At 46.5% G+C, this 14459-nt stretch overlaps 1 protein-coding gene and 1 pseudogene across 1 annotated transcript; one reads left to right on the forward strand and one right to left on the reverse strand.

The window, feature by feature from the left end:
- Positions 1-5248: 5248 nt before the first annotated feature.
- On the forward strand, positions 5249-5658 carry LOC147087951 (histone H2B pseudogene; annotated as a pseudogene).
- Positions 5659-10064: 4406 nt separating this feature from the next.
- LOC147087952 (histone H1.01-like) lies at positions 10065-10751 on the reverse strand. Its single transcript, XM_085977858.1, has one exon. The coding sequence runs from the start codon at positions 10749-10751 to the stop codon at positions 10065-10067; it is 687 nt and encodes a 228-aa protein (XP_085833984.1).
- Between the last annotated feature and the right edge of the window lie 3708 nt (positions 10752-14459).

Below are 14459 nucleotides of genomic sequence, written 5' to 3' on the forward strand. Positions count from 1 at the left end.
TTGTACAACTGAAGCAATAGCTCCCTATTTTTATATTCTATCCCACTAGCAATGAAAGCCAACATTCCATTGGCCTTCTTAATCACTTGCTGCACCTGCAGACTAACCTTTTGAGTTTCGTGCACCAGGACCCCCAGATCCCTTTGTACTTCAGTACTTTCCAGTTTCTAGCCATTAAGATAATAACTTGCTCTGCGATTTTTCCTGCCAAAGTGCATAACCTCACACTTTCCAGTATTGTATTCCATCTGCCAAATCTCTGCCCACTTACTTAGCCTGTCGATGTCCCCTTGCAGGTTTTTTATGTCCTCCTCACTCACTACTTTCCCTCCCATCTTAGTATCACCTGCAAACTTTGATATGTTTGATACAGTTCAGGTCTCCCTATCGCAGTTTAATGCCTTCCAGCAAATGCCATTTCGCTAAAATTTACAAAAAAATATTATCGTCCATTTGCTTCTCCCAAAAAATGATTTTCAATTTATTTTTGTGGATTATTATTTTTTAACCTATAAAAGATTTTAAAATAATAAATGGGGTGAGGGCTCAATCCTAGCGATATAACAATTCACAGTGGCCATTTTTAATTGAAGGGAAAGTGCCTCAACATAGTGCTGATGTTGTGATTTAAATGATTGCTGTGTCTCTCACTTGGCCCACTTAGGGGCCAAAGACGTCCGTAAATATATTAATTAAGATGTGAGCGATGGTGGTATAGTGGTGAACATAGATGCCTTCTAAGCAGTTGACCTGGGTTCGATTCCCTGCCATCGCAGCCGAGATACTTTTAATACCCCTCGCAGGTCAGAACTGACTTATGGAACGTTGCAGTAGGATTTTAAGAGAAAAAAAATGTCCATTGCAACTGACAAAATACTTTGATCTTCCATGGAATTCCATGCGTCTCCCATAGAAATAAAAAGGAATTTTAAAACAACATTATAAATGGGGATCAAAAAAGAGAGAAGATTTCAGGTCACAAACAGTGCTATGGATACTGCAGGGGAAGGTCATGTATCAGAGATTGACAGATACAGAACAAAACAAACACTCACACGACAGAAACTGGCAGATACAGAGTAAAGCCCATACGCAATTACGAGTAATTGACAGGTACAGGGTGAAAAGCTCTCTTCCATACCAGAAACTGACAGGTACAATGAAAAGCCACCCACAATTTAGCAGAAACTGGCAGGTAAAGAGTAAGACTCACACTCACATTTCAGAGATTGTTTCCCCTCACAGGAGAATCTAGAACTATGGGGCAAAGGCTCCAGAAAAATGGCTGGCCTTTTAAGACTCAGATAAGGAGGAATTTCTTCGCTCAGCGGGTTGCGAATATTTGGAATTCGCTGCCCCAAAGAGCTGTGGATGCCCAGTCGTTGATTATGTTTAAGGCTGATATAGATTCTTGTACTGCGGAGGAATTAAGAGATATCGGGAAAGGACAGGAAATCCGAGTTGAGTTCGAAGGTCAGCCATGATCTTATTGAATATCAGAGCAGGCTCGGGGGGCATAATGGCCAACCCCTGCTCGAAATTCAAATGAACTTAGAAAGTAAAACGAATACTCACGTATCATAAATATGTCTGGTACAGATAAAACTATACTAATATACCAGAAAATGACGGGTATAGAGTAGAACCCACATTCACAAACCAAAGACTGACAGACACAGAGTAAACATACACTCAGACACCAGGGATTGACAGTTAGAGAGAACCCCAGATGTAATTAGCAGAAATTTATTCTGTTGATATGCTAAGTGCCCAAAAATCTACATATCTCAATCTTGAATATACCCACCGACTGAGCATCCGCAGACCTCTGGGGTAGATTTGAGAAGATTTATAACCCTCCGAGGGAATAAATTTCTGCTCATCCCAGACCTATCCAATTGAACCAACACTACCATACAATTATACTCCAACCACTTGCAATAAAGGCAAATATAAAATTTAATTCCCAATTGATTGCTGTTTACTTTCTGTGATTCATGTAGAAGGACACACAAATCCCTCTGAATACGAATTTTTACTCGGCTTTCACCTTCAAAAAAAATTACATATTTTCAATCCTATAAAGTAAAACACACACACACACACACACATGCATGTTAATCTGAATGTCAGATTAATACAGAATAAAACCCACACTCAGCTACCAGAGACAGAACAACACACAATGAAACCCGCACTCACACACCAGAGACTGTCAGGGACAGAGAGAAAGCCACACACACATCGAATAAATTGAAAGGTACAGAATAAAGCCCACAGTCACATACCAGAGACATACAGATAGAGAGTAAATATCACACTCACCTCCCAGAGATTGACTGATACAGTGTGAAATCCACACTTAAATCCCAGCGACAGACAGATAAAGAGTAAAACCCACACTCAATTCCCAGAGATTATTTATTGTGGGGGCTGCATGACCCATTCAGATTGACATGCATGTGCAGTTGTTGCCATTAGAACATCGTAGGATCTGCTGTACAGGACCTACTGCTTAAAGGGAACACTTGCTATAGAATAAAACCAACACTCACATATCAGAGACTAACAGATACAGAGTAAAACCCAACTCACATACAAGAGACTGTCAGATACAGCGTAAAACCGACACTCACTTACCAGAGACTAACAGATACAGAGTAAAATCCACACTCACATACCGGAGACTAACAGATACAGTGTAAAACCCAGACTAACATACGAGAGACAGACTGATGCAGAACAAAATCAACACTCCCATAAAAGAGAGAGAGAGGTGCAGAATAAAACACACATTCACATACCAGAGACTGAGAGATGTCGATTCAAACCCACACTCACTCCCCAGAAAATTACAGATGCAGAGTCAAACCCACACTCAGAACCCAGAAACTGACAAATGCAGAGTTAAACCCACACTCATACCACAAACTGACAGATAGAAACTAAACTCCACACTCCCAACCCAGAAATTGATAGGTACCAAATAAGCACACACCCATATAAGATAAACTGACAGTTATAGCATAAAACCCACACACACGTTCCAGAGATTGCCAGATGTATAAGAAAACCCCATTCAAATACAACAAACTGACAGGTACAGAACAATGTTCCCTCTATTATTTTGGGTGTGCAGCCCCTTTAACTGGGTGTGCGGCCCATTCAAGTTTTGGCACATGCATGGTTTCTTCCACTGAAGAGCCGGTGAGCAGCCTGCGTGGGTTCCCCAGACATCCAGATTAGCCAGAACATTTGTATAGAGACTAACATAATCATAGCAAAACCCACACTCACATCCCAGAAACAGACAGATGCTGAATAAAATACACACTCACTTACAATAATCTAACAGATACAGCGTAAAACCCACACTCACATCCCAGAAACAGACAGATGCTGAATAAAATACACACTCACATACATTAATCTAACAGATACAGCGTAAAACCCACACTCACATTCCAGAAACAGACAGATACTGAGTAAAATACACACTCACTTACACTAATCTAACAGATACAGCGTAAAACCCAGACTCACGCCACAGAGACAGACAAATACAGAGTAAAATCCACACTCCCATCCCAGAAACAGACAGATACTGAGTAAAATACACACTCACATACAATTAATCTAACAGATACAGCATAAAACCCACACTCACATTCCAGAGACTGACAAAAACAAGTGGAACCCACACTCACATCCCAGAAACAGGCAGATACTGAGTAAAATACACACTCACATACAATTAATCTAACAGATACAGCATAAAACCCACACTCACATTCCAGAGGCTGACAAAAACAAGTGGAACCCACACTCACATCCCAGAAACAGACAGATACTGAGTAAAATCCACACTCACATCCCAGATACTGATAGATTCTGAGTGAAACATGCACTTACATCCCAGAGACTGAAAGCTACAGAGTAAATCCCACACTCACATCCCAGAGACAGACAGATACAGAGTAAAACCCACACTCACATCCCAGAGACGGACAGATACAGAGTAAAACCCACACTCACATCCCAGAGACGGACAGATACAGAGTAAAACCCACACTTACATCCCAGAGACAGACAGATACAGAGTAAAACCCACACTCACATCCCAGAGACGGACAGATAGAGAAGAAAACATACACTCACAAACCTGAGACTGACAGATGCAGGGTAAAATCCATACTCGCATCCCAGAAACTAGCAGATACTGAATAAAAACCACACTAACTTACAGAAAATGTCAGGAACAGAGGGAAACCCACCCTTACATATCAGAAACCGGCAAGTACAGAATAAAATCACAATGACATACCAGAAACTGACAGGTACAGAGTAATTCCCACATTCACATGCCAGAAACTGACAGATATTGAGTGAAACAGACACTTAGATCCCAGATGCTGTCAGGGTGTGTAATAAAACCCAAATCAGAAACTGAAGAAAAAAACAACGCTCACATACCAGAGACTGACAGGAGCATGCCATAAGGCCATCGAGTTTGCTGCACCATTCACTAAGATCATTGCTGAACTGCCTAGTTTCCAGGCGGTGCTTCTGCCGAAGAAATTCAGGGCTGGGCCCAGCAAGAGCAAGTAAAGGGGAAAAGATTTAATCTAATAACATAAAGGCTGGTTTCAGAGCCACCCATTGTATCTGTGAAAGGGTTGCTTACTCTCTGCAGAAACTGACCTGTTGATCACAATTATCCCAGCTGTGTTTTAATATTAAATCCCTACAGTTGTTAAGCTGGAAATGTCCTGATTAGAAGTGACCCTCAGGCAATTTCGGTCATAGAACGGTCAATGTCTGTTAAACATTTATAAATCTAGATCGACATACACAGCAGTGAGTTTGCTGTTCAGATTATTGAATATATATATCTATATATATAGGCAATATATTAATGAACCATCCTCGTAAGACAGGCCGTCAGTGACCATTTTTATTGAGAGCAGATTAGAAATAAATAAAGAACAGAGTATAAATAAGGGTGGGTTGTAATTCATGACAGCATTCAAGAATGTGAGATTGTGGTGAGCGCTAAATCTGATTGGATGTGTAAAGAGGCCAATCGGAGAGTTAAAGAACAAAGGATATTGACCATACTGCCAATAAACCAATCAGAATCGTTGCCTCCACTCATCCCTCATTAGCATAGCTCTGTGGGACGGACCGTGCGGCTGCCTATATCAGGCGAGCTGATAGCAGCGTTTCTTTATATCTTTGCTCTTTGAAAGAGAAAATGGTTGACGAGAAGAAATCAGCTGCCAAGAAAGGCGCCAAAAAAATCGTGAAGAAAGCGGCACCGAAGGGCGGCAAGAAGCGCAGAAAGTCGAGGAGGGAGAGTTACTCCATCTACATTTACAAAGTGATGAAGCAGGTTCACCCCGACACCGGCATCTCCTCCAAAGCCATGAGCATCATGAACTCGTTTGTGAACGATATTTTCGAGCGCATCGCGGGTGAGGCTTCCCGCCTGACCCATTACAACAAGCGGCACACCATCAGCTCCCGGGAGATCCAGACCGCCGTGCGCCTGCTGCTGCCCGGGGAGCTGGCCAAGCACGCCGTGTCGGAAGGGACAAAGGCGGTGACCAAATACACCAGCTCCAAGTAAAACTCCACGCTGTCCTGAAAGAACAAGCCCAAAACACAACGGCTCTTTTAAGAGCCACCCACAACCTCTCTGAAAGATCTACACGTCGCATCTCCCTTTAGAATCAATTTACTGTAATTATTTCCTGAACAAGTGTGTTTGAGAACGTTTGAAGTTCCAGCTGTCAATTTAGTTTTGAATTTTCAGATAAGCAGTTTCACTGACCGGATCGACCTTCGTGTCGCCGTTGTATTTCCCGCCCAGTAAACTACAAACACGGTCCCTAATCGCTCTTTGTTCTCAGACCCGTTCACTTGCAGCTCCTTCCGACGAATTAAAAGCTTGTTTTTGAGATGAGACTCGGATTTCATTCACCTCAATCTCTAAAAATATTTTCATTTTTTAAAATGCCAATTGGCAGTCAATCATTTTATTAACCCGAGAATTCCTGCAGTGTAACAACCCAGAATGGGGTTTCTTAGAGACCAGAACGCGGTCAGTTTGAACACTCTGTCCCTCTTCTCTTCTCACAGCAGGACTCCCAGATCTGGTTTCACTCCCGCAGCAGCGCCTGTGCAAAGGATCGATCGATAATCTGTGAATCCTCACTTTTACAGAGATTGAGCTGGAATGTGTCCCGTTACAGAATCAATGCAAATTGAGGCCCGCCCGATACATTTGAAATTGAACCCGAAATTAATCCTGATTGTAACAGCCTACAATTTGCAAGGGAGAGATGGAATAAGACAAAAGGAATAAAAAACTGTCCGGAAATCTTTGGCTAAAAGTGAATTTATTCAATTAATTCGCAGATTTTGGAAAATATTGGCGGGCTTTTTGAAATTAAAAAATGGTTGGCGGACTGACTGTTGGGGACAGTTATTTCCACACACCTTTCATTGGCGGGAAAAACAGACTGTGATTGGTCACCGGAAAACACCAATGAAATTCACCACAGAGCGACCAATCACAAGTAGGCTGTCTTCATTCCTCCAGAAGGTATAAGAGGGGCAGATGTGGGCGGAGACTTTCATTCTTTCTCTGAACGAGTGAATTGTGGAAATGTATGGAAGAGGAAAAACCGGCGGTAAAGCTCGGGCCAAGGCTAAGTAAGTCTCGCTCATCCAGGGCCGGATTGCAGTTCCCTGTGGGCCGTGTTCACAGGCTCCTGCGAAAAGGCAACTACGCTGAGCGTGTGGGTGCCGGAGCCCCGGTCTAAATGGCTGCTGTGTTCGAGTATCTGACCGCTGAAATCCTGGAGCTGGCCGGCAACGTGGCCGCGACAACAAGAAGACCCGCATCATCCCCAGACACCTGCAGCTGGCCATCCGCAACGACGAGGAGCTCAACAAGCTGCTGGGAAAGGTGACCATCGCTCAGGGCGGGGTGCTGCCTAATATCCAGGCGGTGCTGCTGCCCAAGAAAACCAGCACTGCCATCTCCAAAAGCAAGTAAAGCAGACAAGATTCAATCTAATAACACAAAGGCTCTTTTCAGAGCCATCGACTTCATCTGTGAAAGGGTTGCTTACTATTTAACCATTTTCAGTAAACTGTCGAACATGTAGAAATCTAGATCCGCAAACACTGCAGCGGGCTTGCTGTTAGCCAATATTCAGATCAGTGATTCAATATGGAGAAGGTCTGGCTTCAGCGAAAAACAATACACACGGAACCGTAACGTGAGACCGTCACTCAGTGAACACGTTGTTGGGAGAGCCGAATATGAACCGATGTTTAGAACCGAGTATAAAGTGAGAGCGGGGTTGTTGGGCTTACCGTTCCTTATTGGGACAATAATCCCATAGGAATAAATATATACATCCGGACCCATACAAACATTTCCCCTTTTAATTGGCAGACAGGATCAAACCAGAATTACAGCTCTGGTTAATTTTTAAATATTCCAAATAGTAATTGAAGTTCCCACTTGTCCGCTGGTTTTAAAGGTTAGATTCAGACTTGAGGCACCTCGTTCTCTCTCTCGGATCTATCTGGTATGTCGAGTTGGATCAATTTACTATCAGAACCCCCACTTATATTTTCCGACTCACACTGGGCGAGTTCATTAGTCTACCGGGCAGCTCACTCACATTTCAACCTAGAACATAAACGCACCGTCAGATATACAATGCCGAAGTTTATAGATGCCCAGTTAAGGTAACAGTACAAGACCTGCACGCTGTGTGCACAGTCCAGTTTCTCTTGCGCTGATCGGAGGTCTTTTCTTTGTTGATTTGGTGGCTCTTAAAAGAGCCGTTGTTGTATTTGGTGCTAAAGTCTAGAGCCGGGCAGGGTGAGTTTAGGCGCGCTCCCCGCGGATGCGGCGGGCCAGCTGGATGTCTTTGGGCATGATGGTGACTCGCTTGGCGTGGATGGCGCACAGGTTGGTGTCCTCAAAGAGCCCCACCAGGTAAGCCTCGCTGGCCTCCTGCAGGGCCATGACGGCCGAGCTCTGGAAGCGCAGGTCGGTCTTGAAGTCCTGAGCGATCTCCCGCACCAGGCGCTGGAAGGGCAGTTTGCGGATCAGCAGCTCGGTGGATTTCTGGTAGCGGCGGATCTCCCTCAGAGCCACAGTGCCGGGTCTGTAGCGATGGGGTTTCTTCACTCCGCCCGTGGCTGGAGCGCTCTTCCGGGCCGCTTTGGTCGCCAGCTGTTTGCGAGGAGCTTTTCCTCCGGTCGATTTGCGCGCTGTCTGCTTGGTCCTGGCCATTTTCTGAACCGATTTCAGCACAATCTGCAACACACGGACTGTTAATGCGGAATTTGCTGTGTCCGCCTTGTTATACTCAGTGAGGGACCGCCCCGAGCACTGATTGGCTGGAGACCGGCGCCCACCCACTTCAAACCCAACTCTGACCAATCAATGAAACGCTGGAAACTCAGGCCCCGATTGGCTGAACTGTGATTAATCGCCCATTTCAAAAAGTCCGCCAATTTTAGTGCAGGAAATAACCGTTTTGAGACAAATCGATTTTATTCTGCACATATTGAGACGATCATTACCAGAATCATTGAAGGTTTTAAATGTACCTTCCTGGGCTTGGTGCTTTAGGGCCCTTCCCATTGCCCGCACTCTGGGCTGTTGATGCTGACAGGAGCGGGGAAAGGGACCCGCGCCAATCTCCCGCTCTTCCACTCGATTCCTCTCCCTCTCCTCTCCAGCCCATTCAGAATTTCCCCCCGCCCGTCCCATTGTGACGTTAGCCGCCGCTTTCAGGGGAGAGGATCAGAATTCAGTCGCTTCTCTCTGTCCCTGTGGAGCCTGTGAGAAGGCCTTGGCCAATAATCTGTCATTGGGTAACTGTGCAGTCAGCGATCTGATACTCGGCACATTTCAGATTGCTGAATGGAGACTTATTGGCGCCGGTTACAGATAAGAGGCTGACAAATTAAACCTGTTCGTAGAACAGCGCCAGGAATTACTGACGGTGAACGCAGAATAACAGAACAAAATGACGGAGATTTTAAAATCATTCCATTGAAACTAGACTTTAGATTAATTCGCTTCTTTCCGGCACTGGAATTGGCGGGCTTTTTCTAAAACAAAAAATTCAAACATTTCGCCTGGTCGACAATTTCAACCAATGACGTGCTTACTTTCTAATGTGTAATTGTAGTTCTGTGATTGGTGAAGAAATGGGACTGTGAAGGAGACCGCCAATCAGAAGTAAGGTCGGGTTAGACTTGACTGAGAAAGGTGGGGGGGGGGAGGAGACAGAGTGAGAGATTAAACAGAGAGCGGGAGGGGAGGAGACAATTTCAAGAGTGACAGACAGAGCAGAGAGCGGCCTCTGATCTTCCAGCTCCACCTCCAGCTTTCTGTACCCGCCAATTTCAAACCGTTTCTCGACAGTAGAACAGAAACACAGCGCTCCGCACAAACCCTTACAGACTCGGACTTCATATTCAAGGGTTTCCTGAAACCAGAATCTTTTACACAAGTTCCGGTTACAATTAACAATCAGTAATATTCGCGCCTATATACAGTCCCTTCAATCACAAGTCGACCCGTCTCCTTCCATGTCAATCTCTGACCTTATTCCCTCTCCCCACACAGACGGGTTCAGCAGTTTACAAACTGATTTGGAGAATCTCATGTGTTGGGGTTTGAGTTGTGACGCGGGGTATCCCCAGTGTCACCGTCTCACAGAGACTCTCACCCTGAACCTGTGAACTGAAAATGACCCTGAACTGAGACTGGAGCCGAACACCCCCCCAGTTAGAGTGAGGCCCGGCCCGGACATCCCATTGTGTTTTATTAGACACTGGGGGAGGGGTGGGAGCTGCGAATGTCAGCGAGTCACCAGGAAGCCGGGTTTCATTTGAAATGATTTCAATCGGGAGTCTGAGCCCGGCCCCGGGACATGGATCATCTGATTCCGCGATCAGCTCTTTTTGGAATGATGTGGCTCTGAAAAGAGCCTTTGGGTTCAGATGTTTACAAGTTGTCCTTTTTACTTTCTTTTGCTCGCTGCTTTGGGAGACTTTGCTGATTTGGGCTTGGCCTTGGGTTTTTCCACCTTCTTGGCTGCCTTCACCGTTCCGCCTGTTGCCTTCTTGGGGCTCTTGGGCTTCTTCACCGCCGCCTTCTTCCCAGCCGCCGCTTTCACTGTCTTTTGTGACGTTGCTGTCTTCTTGTTGCTCGTTTTTTTGGCTGCTGGTTTCTTGGCTGGAGATTTCTTGGCTGCTGGTTTCTTGGCTGGAGATTTCTTGGCTGCTGGTTTCTTGGCTGGAGATTTCTTAGCTGCCGGTTTCTTTACTGCAGATTTCTTGGTTGCCGGTTTCTGCACCTTCTTTCCCTCTTTCGGCTGGGTTTCCTTCTTAGCGAGCCTGAAGGAACCCGAGGCGCCCGTGCCCTTGGTCTGCTCCAGGGAGCCGTTTTCCACTTTCCTCTTGATACTTAACCTGATCTGGGAACTTAACTTCAGCACATCGACGCCGTTGGCAGCCAGAGCCTTCTTTATCGCGACCAGCGACATCCCCTTGCGATCGCTGCCACTCGCCACAACCTCGAGGATCTGCTCGCCCAACGTGGGACCGGCTGGCTTGGAGCGGGGAGCCGCCTTCTTCTTCTTGCTGGGAGACTTGGTTTGAGCGGCGGCGGCAGGAGGAGCCGTTTCGGCGGCTGCAGTCTCAGTCATGTCGGCGACTCTGTAGAAAATCTCTCTGACAGTCAGAGCTGGGTCAGGAATGAAACGAGAGGCGGCGGCACAGAGCAACTTAAAGGCAGCGAGCGGACGGGGAGGAGACATCCTGCTGTCAGCTCCCGGCCCCTCCAGCCTCTCTGTGTTTCTCTCTCCTCATTAACTACCCGATTCCAATTAAACTCGGGCACTCCACATTCCCAGGCTAGACTCTGTTTCTCTCGAAGACCGGGATGTTTGCTGTCGGGAAAGTTTCATCAGAATTAAAGGCAGCAATTTCGATTTAAAGCCGTTTCATTGCTGCACTGATCGCGCTCTCTCACCCCATCGCCGACATGTTCACTGTTTTTTGACTGAAATTTGAAATCAAATAAAGCTTCACGTTTAATTCCCACTTCAGGGCTGAGCAGGGGGGTAGGACGATCCTATGACAGGGAAATCTTTGAATTTTACACAAGAGGGTCTCTGAATTCCGGCGATAAGAGCGGACACAAACACAGTGACATTAGTCTAACCCACCCGCCCCTTTAACACACTCTCGCTGACACAATGTTCACTCTGCTCATTCACAGCACAATCTGTTCCCAGATTTACAGTTCACAGGACAGGTTTTCCTCTCCGCTCGGCCTGTGCTGCAGATTCTCGGGGTTAGTTGGAGTTTCCCAGCTCAGTCAGTGTTAAACACTCTGAGGCCGGCGCTCTGTTCCCCAGATTCAGGGGCAGCACCAGAGAGAGAGAGAGAAACAGACACAATGTCAGTCTTGCACTTTCAACAGTGCTTCCATATCAGGCTCAACTGTATCCCGCTCTGACAAACAGTACAAGAGAGAGCGGATAGCGAGAGAGTGAGAGAGACAGTGAGAGAGAGAGAGATTGGGCTGAGCGAGAGACAGGCCAGAGCGAGGCAGGGCGGTGAGAAAAACATACAGCCTATCAGTTCCAGGCTGGGCTCTCCAGTCCCGTGAATCCAGAGAGATCCCACTGGGGAGGCAGAGGATGCAGACTCACCTCTCACTGGGAGTTACAAGATTCACAGGAATGGTTCCACGGATGAGGGACCTCAGTTCCGGGGAGAGTCTGGCGAAGCTGGGGTTGTTCTCCTTCGAGCAGAGAATGTTGGGAGATTTGATCGAGGAGTTCAAAATCAAAAAGTGCCTGGACAGAGTAGACAGAGAGAAACTGTTTCCATTGGTGGAAGGGTGGGGAAGCAGAGGACACAGATTGAAGGTGATTGATAAATGAACCAGAGGTGCGCTGAAGACACAGTTTTTGATGCAGTGAGCGGTTATGATCTGGAATGCACTGCCTGAAAGGATGATGGTGGCAGATTCAATCCTGGCTTTGAAAAGGGAATTGGATAAACACCTGAAGGAAACACATTTGCAGGGCTCCGGGGAAAGGGCGGGGGATTGGGACAAACTGAAGGGCCCTTGCTGGCACGGGCTCGACGGGCCGAATGGACTTCTTCTGTGCTGTAAACATTCAATGATTCTAGGCTTCTATGATATTGTACCAGAGACAGACACATTATTAATCCCACACTGCGGGACAATATCAGAGAGTGAGAGGAACAATGTCCCATATTTAACCCTCTCTTCCCTGTTGTACTCTCTTACAATCTCGCAGCTCAGGGTCGTTCGGTGTTACTCTCAGTAACCGAGTGATTCTCTCCGATTAAATTAATCTGGTGCTGTTCCTGTCAGATATTAACTCCTGCACGGTCTCGGCAAACACTCCGACTCCTTCGTTCCTCAATAGTTTCTGCAGGATTGCTTTGTGAAGACGCGATCATGAAGAACAAACAGCCTGCACGGAATGATCCCAAATTGAGCATCTTAAAGGGGCAAGCCTCCAGCTTTAAACATTCTCTGTCCTTTTCCCCCCAGGCCCAGTTCATTTGCTCAGATTCTGATCAAAGTGAGTTGGGGAAAGTTCCCTTTGATTATTGTGCTCAATTAATGCAGGGAGTTGCGCTTGCGCTGTTTAGCCCCGCCCCCTCAATCAATTTCCAGTGAGCAGTAGAGCGCATGCGGGTCCCCTCCCCCAGCTCTGCCTCTGTTCGCCATTCACTCAGTGAGCGGAAGAAGATGGCCCGGAATGTCGACATCAGGGCCCCGGAGGAAGGCAGCAAACAGCAGCCTCCTTACAGCAGCACATCACTTTGGGAGCGTGTCCGCAGATGGACTCAGAGATCGGCATTGAGTCCGGGGACAGTTCAGGGGGAGTCGGCATCTGTTTGTAAGAGCCGGAGTGGAACAAGAACTGGTCTCAGAGCATGGAGTGAGTGAGGGAAGGGAGAGGCCGTTCTCGGGCTGTGTGGCCAGCGTGTGTCCAGGGTAAGGGGGACAGAATGGGAAGAATCTGCTGTTTACAATCATTGTTGCTTTCTCTCGGCAAACCAGTAGTGAATGTTCCCGGTTTAGTTCCAGACTCGCCGTGTTTCTTGTCATTGGACAGTGAGCAGTGGAAGCAGAGCCGGACAGTAAGGATTGATACAAAGAGCATCTATTGCAGGCACCAGGTGAGAAGTGTGAAAGACACGTTTTAAACAGGGGCTGTTTGTTTTTGTTTGAATGGTTAGTCCCATGGGAGAGGGACTTAGCATGGAAACATCGAAACATAGAAGATAGGAGCTGGAGTAGGCCATTCGGTCCCTCGAGCCTGTTCCGCCATTCAACGAGATCATGGCTGATCATCCAAATTCAGTAACCTGACCCTGCCTTCTCCCCATATCCCTTGACCCCTTCAGCCTTAAGAAATATTTCTTACTCCTTCTTGAATATATTTAATGAATTGGCCTCCACTGCCTTCTGTGGTAAAAAATTCCACAGGTTCACCACTCTCTGGGTGAAGAAATTCCTCCTCATCTCTGTCCTAAATGGCTTACCCCTTATCCTTAGACTGTGAAACCTGGTTCTTGACTCCCCGGCCATCGGGAATATCCTTCCTGCATCTAGTGTGTCTAGTCCTGTCAGAATTTTATAAATTTTAATGAGATCCCCTCCCTTCTAAATTCCAGCGAGTATAAGCCCAATCGACCCAATCTCTCCTCATACTTTATTCCTGCCATCCCAGGTATCAGTCTGGTGAATCTTTGCTGCACTCTCTCCATGGCAAGAGCATCCTCCCTCAGATAAGGCGACCAAAACTGCACACAATACTCAAGGTGTGGTCTCACCAAGGCCCTGTACAACTGCAGCAAGACATCCTTGTTCCTGTACTCAAACCCTCTCGCTACGAAGGCCAATGTACCATTTGCCTTCTTAACCACCTGCTGCACCTGCATGCTTACTTTCAGCGACTGATGCACAAGGACACCCAGGTCTCATTGCACTTCCCCTTCTCCCAATCTATTGCCGTTCAGATAATAATCTGCCTTCCTGTATTTGTCACTAAAGTGGATAACCTCGCATCTGCCATGCTTCTGCCCAATCTGCCCTGTGTAAATATCCCTGCTCCATCGGGTAGTCCCATTCACGGAGCAGTGCAGCGGTTGGTTTGTGGCACTGAATTGCTGTAAAATTGGAAAACACACTTGGTGTGCAGAAGCTGATTGCTGCAGTACTGCAGTGGAGTCAGACACTGACACTGTTTGTATCGCTGGCTTTCCTCTGCGAATGTTCATAATGATTGTTAGCAGAGAGATTATAAATTGACCCAGAGAGTGGTGAACCTGTGGAATACTCTACCACAGAAGGCAGTTGA

The sequence above is a fragment of the Somniosus microcephalus genome, unplaced genomic scaffold (assembly GCF_052327205.1).
Source record: "Somniosus microcephalus isolate GS21.2 unplaced genomic scaffold, FLI_Smic_1.0 unresolved_chr5, whole genome shotgun sequence".
Classification (NCBI taxonomy): Eukaryota; Metazoa; Chordata; class Chondrichthyes; order Squaliformes; family Somniosidae; genus Somniosus; species Somniosus microcephalus.

What these genes read in the sequence shown, in the direction of transcription:
- LOC147087952 (XM_085977858.1), bottom strand. Translation starts at nt 10,751, where the DNA reads ATGACTGAGACTGCAGCCGCCGAAACGGCTCCTCCTGCCGCCGCCGCT.